Source organism: Rhinolophus sinicus, chromosome 3 (genome assembly GCF_057876585.1).
Source record: "Rhinolophus sinicus isolate RSI-liver-muscle chromosome 3, RSI-T2T, whole genome shotgun sequence".
In the NCBI taxonomy this organism is placed as follows: Eukaryota; Metazoa; Chordata; class Mammalia; order Chiroptera; family Rhinolophidae; genus Rhinolophus; species Rhinolophus sinicus.
Window position 1 is genome coordinate 96,152,835 of NC_142503.1, and position 14,694 is coordinate 96,167,528.

General features: G+C 45.3%; 1 protein-coding gene across 7 annotated transcripts in view; it reads left to right on the top strand.

Annotated features, from left to right (window-relative positions):
• Nucleotides 1-441: 441 nt before the first annotated feature.
• AUTS2 (activator of transcription and developmental regulator AUTS2) overlaps nucleotides 442-14,694 on the top strand; it is a 1,118,598-nt gene continuing 1,104,345 nt past the window's right edge. For 5 of the 7 annotated variants that reach the window (XM_074328450.2, XM_074328457.2, XM_074328455.2 and 2 more), the window contains exon 1: nucleotides 443-1,939. In XM_074328450.2, the coding sequence (XP_074184551.1) occupies nucleotides 1,631-1,939 (309 nt within the window). In that variant the 5' untranslated portion in view covers nucleotides 443-1,630. Of the gene's footprint in view, nucleotides 1,940-14,694 lie in introns of all 7 variants that reach the window. The other 2 variants (XM_074328456.2, XM_074328452.2) reach the window with 2 other exon arrangements.

Genomic DNA, 14,694 nt, shown 5'->3' on the forward strand with positions numbered 1-14,694 from the left:
CCGGTGCGACCGGAGGGCTCACTTCGCGGCTTCCCCACCCTAGCACGCCAACTCTCCCCGGCCGCAGTCGACCTCACGCGGGAGCACCCGTCCACACCCCCACCCCACCCTCGCTGCCCACTCCGGGTTCCCCTCCGCCCCCAGTGCGCAGGCCCGACCGCCCCAGCGCGCATGCCCTGGGCTCGCGAGCGCGGCCAGCCCCCAGCCTTTTGCTTTCTACACACTCTACAACTGGGGAGGGGGCAGGGGAGGAGGGAGCCGGGTCGGCCACGTGATCAGCCGGCCGGGGCGGTGGGGGCGGGAGCGCGCGCCGAGCGAGGCGCGGGGAGGGCGGGTGCGCGTGCGCGCGCACGGGCGGGCGGGCGCGGGGCTGGGCTGAGGCGGGCGGCGGCGGCAGTGGGCTGGCCGCGGAGGGGGTGGAGCGGGAGCTGAGCGAGGCGGGCGGGCGGGCGGAGGATGGGGCTGTGCCCGGGCTCCCGCTGCAGCCGCCCGGGGACACGCCGTGCACCCTCCGGCTCGGGGCTCTCGCGGCGGCGGCGGCGGCAGTGTTAGCGGCGGCGGCGGCGAGAGCGGCGTTCCTTGCGCTTCTCCCTCGGGCTGGACGAAGCGAAGAGGCAGCGGTGGCGGCAGGAGGCGGCGGCGGCAGCACACCGGTGTCTCTCCCGTTGGAGATTTCTTTTTGCTTTCCTCGTCGACTGACTCACCCCCTCCCTTTTTTGAGGAAGGGTGACCTCTTCTCTGGGACTGGAAAAAACATTTTTTTGAGGAGGGGGGTGGGTGGCAGCCTCAGGGTCTGCTTCTTCTCTTCTTTCAGCTCCCCCTCCTCCCCCCTCCAAGACCGAAAACCAAACCCCACAACTGCTCCAGCATCCTCCTTCCCTTCCTCCACCCCTCTTCTCCACCGCTCCCAGTTTCGCCCTCTCCCCTCCTAATTATTTCATTATTATGCTTCCCTCTCTGGGGGGTCTGGTCCCTCTCAGATCGCGCGGAAGCCCTGGCCTCCCCTGTATGCTTTTCTTAAAAATTTGGGAGCCTGGGAGTGAGTTTTCTCCGAGGCGTGTGTGAGAGGCGGCGGGGGTGTTTTCCTGCGCGAGGGGCGGGTGAAGTTCATTGCCCCCACTTTCCCGTGACCTTTTCGGACGGGATTTTGACTCGAGGGGCAGGCGTTTTCGGGGGTCGGGGGACGCGGCGGAGAATGGCTGCGGGGAGGGCTCCCCGGAGCCTCCCAGTTTCTTGATCAAAGCATTCCGCTATTCTGATTTATTGCCTGCTTGGTGAGTTATTTTTTTTTTCCTCTAAAGGAGACCTGTGTGTTCAGCCATTACTTTGCTCGGCGCCGCTCACAGGAATCTCCGACCCGCGGTGCGGTGGGCAGCCCCGCACTTGGGCTCCTTGCCTCTCGCCCTCGCTCCCGGCCCTCCTCCCTCTCTCCGCCCCTTCCCCCTTTTCTTTCTCCTCTCTTTCTTCCCCTCTCTCCCTTCTTTCGGTCGCCGTCTCCCCCGCGCCCTCCTCGGGGCGGAGGGAAGCCGAGAAGGGGGAGGGAGGGGTTGGTGTCAATTTTTTTGTGTGGCCGCGGCCGGAGCCTTTGGCGGGCAGGCAGCGAGCGGGGAGACCCCGGCGCGGCAGAGCCATGGATGGCCCGACGCGGGGCCATGGACTCCGCAAAAAGCGGCGGTCGCGGTCGCAGCGAGACCGGGAGAGGCGCTCCCGGGGCGGGCTGGGGGCCGGCGCGGCCGGCGGCGGCGGGGCCGGCCGGACTCGGGCGCCCTCGCTCGCCTCGTCGTCGGGCTCCGACAAGGAAGACAATGGGAAGCCCCCGTCCTCCGCCCCGTCCCGGCCCAGACCCCCGCGGAGGAAGCGGAGAGAGTCCACCTCAGCCGAAGAGGACATCATTGATGGATTTGCCATGACCAGCTTTGTCACTTTTGAAGCGCTGGAGGTAAGGGGGACCCCCTCCCCCCGGTTCCCTTTATGCACGACCCCACTCGGCTGCGGCCGGCTCTGCTGCTTCCCCCGCCGCGCTCTGACGGGTCTGTCTGTCTGTCTGTCTAGGCTGAGGTCTTATTGTTGGGGGTAGCTGGGGGCGCGGGCAGACAGGCAGCAGGAGGGAATCGCAAAGCCTTGCCTGGTCTCGTTTCCTCGTTCTCGTTCGCCTTTCCTCTGCTCCCCCTGCCTGCGCCCCCTCCACAGCGGATGGGCAGAGAGAAAGGGGTTCAGGCATCACAACAATGCGCCCCCTTCCATGGATAGCTGTGCCCCTACTCCTTCCTCTCCCTCCCCAATCATGGCTTCTTGGCTGGTGGAAGTCTTTTTGCGGGGTTTGGGGCGCCTGTGGAGGGTTCTCTGTGTGCTTTCTACAGAGACGTGTGTGTGTGTGTGTGTGTGTGTGTGTGTGTGTGTGTGTGTGTGTGTATCCTATATACCTTTCCTGGGTGTCCTCGGGACTGGAGACTGATGGGGTTTTGTGGTTTCTCAGTCCCCCTCCCCTGCCTTTTTTATTATTTATTTATTTATTTTTTTGGTGAAGCTGGGGAAGGGGGCGTTTTCTCCTGGTTGGGAGAAAGGAGGGAGGAGGGGAGCCAGAGAGGAAAGGGTGGAATATCTTGCTGTATTCCGTATGGGGCTCTATTACAGAAAGGGTTAATTATAGTATTATCTGTGCACATATAGATATAGATATAGATATATACACGTGTGTGTGTACATGAGCAATTTGGTTAAAGGACAGAAAAAGGTGCACCAGGGAGGACTGGTGGAAGGAAAGAATAAAATCCTAGCAGGTATCAGAAGGGCTTGTCACCCAATTGTCCGTCTCCCTTTCCGTTTTTTGTGCGTTTCTTCTTTTTTTTCTTTCTGATTGGCTTTGTGTGCGTGTATATATGTATATATGTTATGTGTGTGTCTTTCTTTATTCTTTGGGCACCTGCAGTGTTGATTTCCAAATGCACATTTTCCTGCCAGCTAACCACTCCTGAAGGGGGTGGGGTGAGTTAGAAGGAGACTGTTCAGGGGTCAGGGGGAAACTGTCTTTACCTGGAAGGATCAGGTTTGGTGCTGGCATAGGTCATTGGCCTCTGTAAATGTAATCCCCCTTTTCCTCCCCCTACCTCCCTATCTCCACCCTCAACAACACACACACACACAGAGAGAGAGAGAGAGAGAGAGAGAGAGAGAGAGAGAGAGAGAGAGAGAGAGAGAGCTTTGAGATTCTGCAGTTGGTCCAGCTTTCTTAAGCACAAAACCAAGATAAGAGTTGGTTTCTAGCCTTTCATGCACCTGATATGGTGGTTTGGCATTCCTGAAGGAAACTTTTCCCTTTCCCTTTGGGTTTTTGCTGTTATTATGGTATTGTTTGAGATGATCAAATGCAAGCTTTGTTAATGACAGCTTAAATCTCACATGCAGTAACTGTACAGGTTTCGATTGCTCTGTGTGTGTGTGTGTGTGTGTGTGTGTGGTTTAAATATTTTTAAAAAGGAAGCCTTCCTGTCAGGGTTCTTCTTTTCTGTTTGAGCTGTTTTTTGGTTGGGCTGCTGGTGGTGATGGTGGTGGGTGGTAGCCAGTGGTTGAGGAGGAAGGGAGGGTGGTCGGTGGTATTGGTGGCCACAGATTTTGATGTTAGTGAGTGAACCAGTTACCCTTTGGTTCTAGAACTGGTGCTTTATTGGCTAAAATGGACCTAACACAATTGCTTTGAGTGCTGAGCCTCCCCACCTACTAGGCTAATTCAAACTGTGCCTTCAGCTTTGCCAGGGCGGGAGGGTCCTGTGCAGGGTGAGCTCTTTCTCACTTGATTTAAAATAGGAACTGAAATGGTAGCATTGTATGCTGATAGAAAATGTTGCCTGGAGTTTGGTTCTCCACTGCTGTCTGCGTTAGTTTAGGATTTAGGACGGTGTTTGTAACAGCTGCTTGCCAGTGCTTCTGCCTTCTGTAGGGCTCCCCCGGGCTCCCCTGTGGCCCCTCGGCAAGTAAGCCAGGAGGGCCTGCAGGTTCCCATAGACATTTTTAAGGTCAAGTAGAGCTAGATAAAACATACACAGTTGTTTTTGATGATTTTTACTTCTAATAACTAGATATTTGACTGGGCGTGTGATGTATCTATCTGTTTGGCTTTTGAGAGAAAACACTCCCATTCTAGTGTCTTTGGAACTTAAAAGCTTTTAATTTTTAAAGAAGACCAAGTTCAAAGTGTACCATTAATGCCACTCCTTTTCTTGTTGTGATTATCTTTTCTGCTACTTTTCTGGATTCAAAACCCAGGTAGGTTACTTTGGTTAGCTGAATACTACCCTACCTTCATGTCTAAATATCACTTATGTATCTGTGTGTGGGTCTGAAGGTCTAACTTTTTAAAACATTTTCTTAAAATTTTATAGAAAAAATTAAACATATACCGGCACAAAAGTGGAGAGAACAGTTCCTAAACCCCAATATACACAACATGCAGGTTCAACAACTACCAACCTCATGTCTTACCTTGTTTCATCTATATCCCATCAACTCAGACCCCCTCTCAGATGTGATACGAGAACTATGTAAATATTTTTGTGTGTATCGCTAAACAGTAATGACTTAAAAAAAACACACACCCAAACCCCACAGTCCCATTATCACGCTTAAGTAGACACCAGTTTCCTTATGTCATCAAATATCCTGTCAGTGTTCACATTTAAGAGACCCAGCTTTTGTAGGAAAGCCGCAAATAAACTTTTCAGGTTAAAAATACAGTAGGGAATAAAATTCATCACGTGTGTGTGCTTCTGTGGGCAAAGGTGGATCTCCTTGCCTCACACTAGTGTCCGTGCTGCGTGGTCAAACGTGTGTAGTCATCATTAAAATAAAACGTGTGGTGCCCACTGTACTTACTTTCAAAGATTTACTCAACTCTCACCATGAAATGTGAGGACTTATTAGGAAATAGGCAACTAAACTATGAACTTGGACAGAAACGTATATTACAGGAGTGCTTGTAAATGTTAAGAATTATTGTCGATGCTAAGAGTTACCCTAAATACATACTCTGTTTTTGTGCCTTGCGTTTAGAAGTGGAAACAGTTGTCACTGTGTGTTTTTGAGGCTGCTGCTAGTATGATGTTGTGATAAGAAACCAGAAATGTTGGCTTGCACAACTCGGCTGGTACCTTACGCCAGTGCAGAGCAATAGCTGGCAGACTGGGAACAGCGTGCTTTGGGTGTTAGTGGACACATTATTGGACTCCCAGGATTTTGTCTTGAGTAGCTGATTTTTACTTCCCTTTTAAAAAAGAGTCTCCTAACTCATAATGAAATGTACTGGTGATATAAATAGTTCCAGTGCAACTATGGTTTTACTAATGTTGGAACAAAAGTAAGAAACTGGCCTAATGAGAAGAGCATTTTTATGTTATTTTTTCACTGCAGTTGGATTGTTATTTAAGATGATGAAAGCTTTGGGGGTAGTTGGAGAAGTCCCGCACTTCATGGGCAGCGAGACTGGCTGAGGTAGTTTCATGTGCTGCAGGGACACTTGTCTGGAGTAACTGTGGCCTGAAGTTCAAGTATGTGGTTGTGAAGAGTCTTATGAGAGAAGATAAGAGGGTAGGTGAGGAGGCTGAAGTTGAACGTGGTGTTCTTTTCATTAGGCATTTGAGAAACAGAATTGCCATTTGTATATGGTATTGTATGTTTGGATGTTCTTTGAATAATAGTTTGGAAGTGAATATTCCCAGTTGTCATGCCTCCTTTTAAAAAAAAGTGGCTTCTAGCAAACAGTGTAAACGGAAATGCTGGGGTTCTATCCCTGTCAGTGTACCCTAGTACTGTCAAATAATACTGTTTTTGTATTCTTACTTAGGTTTCTTTCTGTGTAGTATCAATTAGTAAGCCATTTGGGCACTGTAGCTGAAAATTTTGACTTTGCATATCTATTATTTTCCCCCTCACTCCTCTGTGGTGCCCAGGATTCTTAGTGCGGCCTCCTTTTGTGCAGCTGACCAAGGGAAACAACGATAAAACTGGTGGGATTAGCAGATAGGAGGCCAGCTGGAGCTCTGCAGGCTTGTGAAAATTAAGGAAGACTCATTTCTGGTGGGTAGAAGATCAAACCGAGACTTTCACGTGGTCTTCATTTCCTAGCTACATGCCGGGAGTGTCAATAGACTACAGAATTTGTTTTACTTATAATATGCCTTGTTAATAGGCTCTAGTAATTTATTATGGTCAAATCTCACTCATTCAGTTGTTTAAAAACAACATTAATCATATTCCTTGTATCAGTCAGCAAATATTTATGGAATGCTTGATATGTGCAAAGCACTAGAAAGACTACAAAGAAATCTAAAATATATGTAGCATCTTGAAGGAGGGTGTAATTTAGTTGATAAATTAAGTCCCGCACCTGCAAAATAATTTTGAAACAGGCAGCCTCGAATGCCTAATACCAACTAAGCGCAGCGGGTTTTCAGGGAAGAGGTGGTGTGATTGGCTGAAGTGTTTGAAAGGGCTTCTTGGGGACATGGGGCCTGGAAGGCTGAGGTGATTTGCATAGACAGGGAAGGACTGCGGGATGCGGAGAACATTCTAAGGGAATAGTGAAGAATGCACAGAAAAAAGATGAGTGAGAAGGTGTTATTTGATTAGGGCTTGGGGGCAAGGAAGGGCTGGTAGAAATGAATACAAAATTATGGAAGTAAAGAGTGCTTGTTAGGGAGTCAGGAGACCAGTGGAGAAACACGTTCCAGGCTTGGCTGTCCTAACTAGTGGAGTGAACTTGGGAAGTTACTCTCTAAAAGTATCATTTCCTTAATCTGTTAGTTGAGAGGTCACTAGTTTTAGGGGAAAGCTACCCAAGTTGGATGGGAGCATAGCTCTGCCAGATGTTGATGGGTTGTGTTCTAGACCAAATAAAAGGTCATCTACCCTCAGATAGTTTTGTAATTTGATGGGCTGGCACAATTAAAGGAGTGACTTGTTCATTCTGCCAGAATCAAGTCTTTTCTTACGTTAATGTGGGTTTTGAATATCAGAGAAGGACTTGTGATGTGCCTTATTTCCTAAATTTATTTGACCACAGGACACTTTAATTCTTGGCATTGGAACCCATGATTCATAATCTGGTGTGGGAGGGAGATGCTGGAAAAAATCTCAAAGGTCCCTTCCAGCAACTTGGTGATCTCTATAGGGTGGTGGGCTGATGACGGACGGCTTGGAAAACCCAGCACGGAAGTTGGAAGTTGGAGTGGAGGCTGGTGCTTCCGTGGGAGTGGCAAGGGGACTGCAAGGTGTAAATAATGATGAGTTCACTTCTCCTGCTCTCCTTTCCTGCCTGGTGTCAGCCGATTCATTGATTGCTAGCAACCCCAGCGGGAGATAAGAATTGGTGAGTGATTCTCAATAGCTCTTGCAGTGTGATAGTATCCAGTTGTCATGCCACCAAGCTGCCTCCAGCCAACATGTTATGTCCTCTCTGGGTCCCTTCTGGTGTCCTGTATTGCTGCTTTTTAGCAAGCTGGGAAAGGAGGTGGCTGAGCAAGGAGGGTGACTTTGCTGTTAAAATAAAAGTTTCAAATTATCTGCCTTGTGCTGGCTTATGTGTGAAGTGCTAGCTCAAGAAAGGTCAGAACCTTTCTGCTGTTCGGCTTATAGGGAGAGTTGTGGGGATAGGTTTTTTTGCATTTTGTACTTTTTATCTTGCGAAGTTTGGGATGGGACTGCAGAGTAAATTGGTCAAGTCCAGCATTTCACTTCTGAAAGTGTGCATAGCTTTAGGATCTGAGGAGTTCTTAGGTGGTGAGAAAGTTTGCAGTAAAGGAAGAGTGTGAATACAGTGCTTGGTTATGAATTCAAATATTTTACTGTATGTACTGAATTTCAGTATTTTACTGTACGAGGAAGGCAGAACTCACTTTAGGAGTATTCATGTGAGAAGAGGTCAGACACTGTGCAGTGATGTTCCATGAGGCTTGTGTTAGCTGTTGCCATTAACTACTTCAGCTCCATTTTGGAAGTAGACAGGATATAAATGAACCAGTGAATTTAAAAAATGAACCACGAAGTTAGAGATTAGCCTTTCATCCTTCCTGAGAGTGTTGTTCTCTAGCTTTTAGAGTTGAAAACTGGTTAAAAAAAAAAAACCTCCAAAAAATAGCATTCAGCAGGATTCAAGGAGCAGTGAGGTTGCTAAAGAAATTCTGAGACTCTCCTATGCAACAGTTCTATAGACTGTCAAAAATAAATGGCAATTATTTTAGTTTGAGAGAATAAAGGAGTAGAAATAAGGTCTCTAAGCTGAGAAAATAACAGTTGAGAAGGCAACAGTTAAGGAATAATTTAGGTCCCAATGGCTATAAGATTTGGTGGCCTTTTGGACAGAACATCTGTAGCATTTCTCGATGGTGTGTGTGTGTGTGTGTGTGTACATGCCCACATGCAGAGAGGGTGGAAGACACTGGGTTAGTGGCTTTACGTTTTATCCCTGTGCTGTATGTAGAGTCTAATATAGAAAGCTCTGAAAACATCAGGGAGATTTGAAAACTCAGATACTTGAAGTTTGGAAGAGCAAGATGGGAATTAGTTTGGTGAAACCCAAAATAGGAGGATCAAAAACAATTTAGGGACATTGTTAGCTGGGTCAGAATTGTTTTTCTTACATAGTCTATACCTGTTCCATAGATGAATGCAAGTTCTTTTCCCCCTAGAAGAGAGGCATAGAATTTAAGGCTGGTGAGACCCTAAGTTTGCCTTTGTTCTTGCAAATCTCAGCTGTGTGCTTCATTTCTTCTCCCAAGTGTGGAGGGTGAGGAGTGTGCGGTCAGTCGGTATCGCTGTAAGGTCACGGAGAACAGGTCCTCTCTATGCTGGCAGGGAGGAGGGGAGGAGGGGATTTCATATCGCCTGGTTTCCTTTGCTGGCTTAGAAAGACATGAGGCTAGTACAGGCTTCTGTGTCACATTTCTCCTCAGGTCTTGCACTCTGTCCTGTGCAAGGGACCCTGGAGCCTGAAGTCATGTGCTGCTGCCTTCTCTGCACTGCTTGTTTCCCAGAGCAGTGGGTACGGTAGGCTCCTCGCAGAATCCAGTTAGTTTCCCCACTGCCCGCAGGCTTGCCTCCTTCCCCACTGCCCTCCTTTTCCTACTCTTCCTTTACTGAAGTAGAGCTATCAAAATTATTAATGCAATTAACAAAAAGCTAATGGATTTAGGAAACTGAATGAAATGTGGAAACTTGAAAATTCCAAACTTCCATTACCTGAGCTTCGACAGTCTGTTTGCAGGACTCTGATGTTAGCACTGGGAGGCTGGCTTGCTTGCCACAGTTTTCTGGGCTGTTACAGCTCGTCATTCTGATTTCTATCATATATTAATGTTTGCTCCAAAAGACGCATTAGAGCTGGTGGTCGGGCTAGGTCTTCTTTTCGGGGAAACACGGTATATCTGAACCTCTAGTTAGAGTTTGCCTGTCAAACGCCACAGATTACCAACTACATATAAATACTTTTTACTTTACTGTCATTTTCACTTGCCGCTGTACCTCATGGTACCTTCAGAACCCTGGAAAAACCAAGTGCAGTGAAATGGAGTCACAGTAGGAGCGGTAAAGCCCAGTTTGTAAGGAATGGGAGATGGCGAGTGTCGGCTGGGATTTGTCTTTGGCAGGAAGCCTTCGAGTTGCAGGTGCTGTGTGATCGCTGTTGACGGAAGCGTTTGGAAATGACCTGGGCTGCATCCAGAAGCGCGGCCTGTGAAGACAAATTGTGACCTGTGGTTATACGGCTGAAAGCTGATCCTTTGGGACTGCAGCAACGTTCTGAATCTGGGACAGGGTTTAAGTCAGTGCCAGGGTCAACTTGTGATGCTATCTGAGGGGTGTCATTTTCCTTTTGTCCTCACGCCTACCCTCCCTTGTAGCACAATGCCATCCTACCAACCTCATTTTCGGTTTCTGGAAAGTTTCTGATAGCAGTGATATTTTAAAGCTTGAAAAGAGGCAAAATAACTTGAAGAAGAGAGTCCAGTATTGTAGTAATCCCTCAATAATTATACTGAAGTAGAGTTTTTTGTTGTTGTTTGCTAGGGTCTCTGTTCAGTTATGCTTTCTGTCTAAAGGTTGTTCAGTGAACAGTTTTCCATAGTGAAAAACTAAGTAAGAAAAAAACCTAAACCTAAAAGAGAATGAAGATGTAGATGAAACAATAGTTGGACATTAGATTATCACTTGTTTTCCAGCCACATACTAGAAATTCCAGTGTTTCACCCATTCTCTGCACATGTTCGTTCAGTTGGTAAAAATAATGAAGGTCCTAGATTGTACTGTTCTAAGAAATGATTTTGTGTAATTCAAGTTTAATTATACTTTCACTGGGGCAAAAGGGGAAAGAAGCATTTGTTATTGTTTTGCTGTTATTTGTTATTGTTATTGCATTGCTGTGTCTTACAAAGTTTACTCCTTCCTCATTTATCGGGTAATCAGTTTGATTATTTGTGAAAATCACTGATTTGAACTTACTGTGTTGAGCATCTTTCGGAGGTGTTTCTTAAAGTTAGGACCTCGACTTTTTCAGAGCAGCCTTTTGAACCATTTCACTCCAGCCATTGCTGGCTGCTGTGCTTTCCAAGCCAGGATGCATTAGAGCAGGGGTGTCCAAACTTTTTTCAACGGTTTTCACCAAGGGCCATATGTGGTAAAATACACAAACAGCCGGGCCACTCTCTTGAGGTGAAGTACATATTGCCTCACCTGGTTTATTTAAGTAAACTAAATATATTTTTGGAATTTGCTGCGGGCCAATTAACAATGGTTTGTGGGCTGCAGTTGGCCTGCAGGTCGCAATTTGGACACCCCTGCATTAGAGGCACAGATGTTGTCTTTTAGTGATGTAGTTCTACTTTCCATTTTGCAAATGAAAACACAGCCCAGAGGGGTTAATTGACTGCACAAGATCACACTGGGAATTAGAGACTCACTGTTATCCAAGGAAACTAGGAAACTGTCTGCTTCTCCTTCGTACTAGGATGCCCAAGGATTGGGGACGTTGGAGGGAGGTCTTTTTTAAAAACAAAAATAATACTATAAATGAGAAGGAGCACCCGTGATTGTAAAGCTTTCAATTTTTCTAGGAAATTTTCTGATTGTTACTCAATATCAAGAACCTTTCGAAAGCATTCTGCTTTTCCCCAGTGTGTCATTGGCCTTTTTCTGTGGGTACATTAGTCTTTTTTTTTAACCCCCCCTTCCCATAATGAGGATGTAGAAGAAAAAATAAATGTTAGGGTGATGATATGAGGGTTTCTCATCGTTGAATGTCCAATGACAAGATAAAATAACTATTTGGATGTAAAATGACCTTAATGTGGCCCTCTTAAAATCATAGCATACTTTTTTTTTATAAAATATTTTGTTTAGCACGGCAATTCAGAGAAACTCAGAGCAACTTCACAGGTTGGTAGTGGAACGTTTGAAACAAGTGAAGTTTAGAATGTGGTGGAGTTGAAGACCCAACCAAACTTTTCTTAAGAACAAAGACTCAAAATACTAGGTCCACGTGATGTGTTGGCTAAGCCATCTTGCCTCTTTATTGCTGAACCAGAAAGTTCATAACAACTGTTTGTCAAGTGTATATATTTATAGCCAATCATATAATGAAAAGAAGTCTTCATGAGCTTGTAATGACATAGCAAGATGGATGTAATTAAACCAGAAGCAGATTGACACCCTGAATTAAATGCAAACTGTAAACCGTGATACCTGAGCATTGGGCCTTACATAGTTGCTGCAGGGGGCAGTCAGCCAAATACCCAAATAAAAAGACATTGATGAATTTCCCTGGGTGTGTATGTGGTTGCAGAGAATCCAACTATTTTATTAATCTTTTATTATCAAGCATTGTTTAGATTTGCAGCAGCAATGGAATGTATTAATTTGGCAGACCAAATAGCTTAGGACCAGAAGGTAGGAATTAATAAAGGGGAAAGACATGATTGATATACTGTCCTATAAATAACACATGCGACTGACAACGGGGCTGAGTAATCTTTAGATCTGTGCTTGATGTCATTAATGGAGTTGTTAAATCGGGAATTTGAGTTGAACTTCAGTCAGACAGGCTGTCTCCCGTTTAAAGTGCAGGCCTATCTTTCCTTACGCCCTGGACTGATATGTTGACAAAATTGGTGTAAGTCGAAATTTTGTAAATTGGATCAAATGCACTAACGGAATCTCACTGTGAAAAAATGAGTTTTTTTGTTTGTTTTTTAAATCGAGTATAGCACGCCTCCTCTCTGTAGGGAAGCTGGAGTTTTAGTACAGTGGGTCTTTAGATGGGTGTGGCTTTCCCAGAAACCCTGTTCTGCATGTGCTCCTGTGCTCCTGGAAGAAAGTGACTGTGAGATTGACATTTTCTGTTCAGGTTTCATACCTCACTTGGTCGGTGCTTCCAGGAATAATTGGTGGTGATTTGAATAAGCCTGCATCATTCAGATTTCAGAGGTTGGTTTTCAAGTGCATGCTAAAGGAGGGCTTGCGGCTATGAATATGGAATATGATTTCCATATCTGTTCCATTGGGGAGTCCAGGCATGTCATAACCACTTCAGAGTCCTGATTGTACAGAGACACCCTAGCTATAATTTTTCTATATGACAGTTCAGTTTTAAAATTGTAAAGATGCCAAATGCAGGGCTGTATTGTTATTAGGGAAGTTGGTGACATCTGTTATATCTTGTTAACCAGGGAGGAAAATGCTTTAATCAAAATATCTAATTATGTCCTTTCAACTGATGAAAGATCCTTTGCTAAATTTTTGGAATTGGCCTTAATGGAAGAAGCTGGCCTCTACCGAAACTTCGTGAAGTAAATTTACTCTTTTTATTTGAAAAATACTTATTGTTAACCATGGTGTCATAAGGCTGTTTTAATTTTATCAAATTTCTCTTACACTGTGTGTTTAAAATAGATATTTTCAGAAGTTGTCTTATCCAGCGTGAATTTTTGTTTTTGTCCTCCCTCTCACCCCCAGGACACATGAGGCCCCAGAGGGGGTTTGTGTTTTCAGATGTGAGCCTGGGAGGATATGTGGTGGCCAAGAGCCACCTGGGGAGGGAGCAAATGACAATTACAGGTGTGAGGCAGGGGGATCATTCAGCCTGTGTGTTGGGAGGTGCGATTTCACACCTGAATGTTGAAACCTGGTGTGTTAGACAGTTGTGTTGTTTTAAAATTAGTTTTGTTAGTCTAATATAGAAATGGACCAGATTGTTCCAGGTCATCCTCAGTGGAAGGAATAGAACTGTTTTAAAATATTGAGGTATAATGTGATTCCCGAAGTGTTTCTGTGTTTCAAAATTTCATATGATACCTGAAAATAATAAAAAACTGTGCTTAACACATATCTATTTACACAGCTTCTAGCTTCCTTGGTCAGTTTTTAAAATTTGTTAAATATTTTGGTAGTGTGGCTTTCCACTTTGAATCAGACTTCAGAACCTATCCAGTGAAGCCGTCCTTTTGTTTATATTTCAACCCAGAATTAATTTTATCTGCAGCTGTTCTGTTTCCAGAATCACTAATAATAATAATAATAAATATAAATATAATAACAAAATGTATTGGTAGTTTTAATGCTGGGATGTGGATTAGGACAGAGAAGTGCTTTATTTCTTAGCTTTCAGTGTATTTTATCTTTCTGAAATGATTTTCCCATGGATTGAGATCTTGGGGCCAGCCTAAACGAGTGCTTGAAGCGTTGACCATGACACAATGTACTCTTGTGTTTTTTTGGGATCTGGTGGGAAGTTCAAGTGCTATTATATGCTCTGTAATGGCTTATTGTGCGTCTGTAATATGCTCTTGGTCTGTTATACGCTCTGTAATGGCTTATTGTGTGCCACTTGGGAGTATGACTGGAACCTTGGAAAAGAGACAGCTAGAGTTTTCTTCCTGTATTTCTAATGTATTATTTATTTCCCTCTGTTTTCTACCTTTAGCCTCTGTACTCTTCCTGCATCTATCCTTCTTGGGATATTTGAGGCTCTGAGAATTGTTGCGTTTTTACTCAGTAACTCATGCATAGTAGGTACTCAGTCAGTGCTTATTTAGAGTTGACCTATTTCCACAAAAATTCCAGGAAAAGAAGTTTTTGAAAAGGGAGCTACTATTTATTGAGTACTTACTCTGTGCCAGGCATCGTGCTCAGAATTTTGCATTCATCGTCTCATTAAAGCTACTTCGTGCAAGAAATGAATGACATCCTGTTGTACAGTTGAAAACATTGCAGCTCCTAGAAGTTAAGTCAGCTTGTCCAAGGTCAAGTAAAGAGCCAGGAAATGCAGCGGTTTCTGCCTGTGCTCCTCACCCGTTTCCACTCTTCTTTTTCACATGATACATTCATTTTGTGAGAGGCCCAAATGGGTCTCTGCTTGACCACATTTGTTCCTTGTTGCTGCTGGAAATTGTCTTGGTTACAAAGGGTTTCCTAGGTATAATAATAAGCTTTTGGGAGGGGAAAGTACATCATCTTTTGGGCAGTTCTTTATTTTCTTTTGAAAATCCGGAGCGGAGCTCCCAGTAGGCAGCTGCCACTCCTGCAGCACATCTGTAGGGTATTTGGTGTTGGTTTTTCCTTCTCTCTCTCTCTCTCTCTCTCTCTCTCTCTCTCTCTCTCTCTCTCTCTCTCTCTCTCTGTGTGTTTATTAGTTTCAGGTGCATAAAACAATGTAAT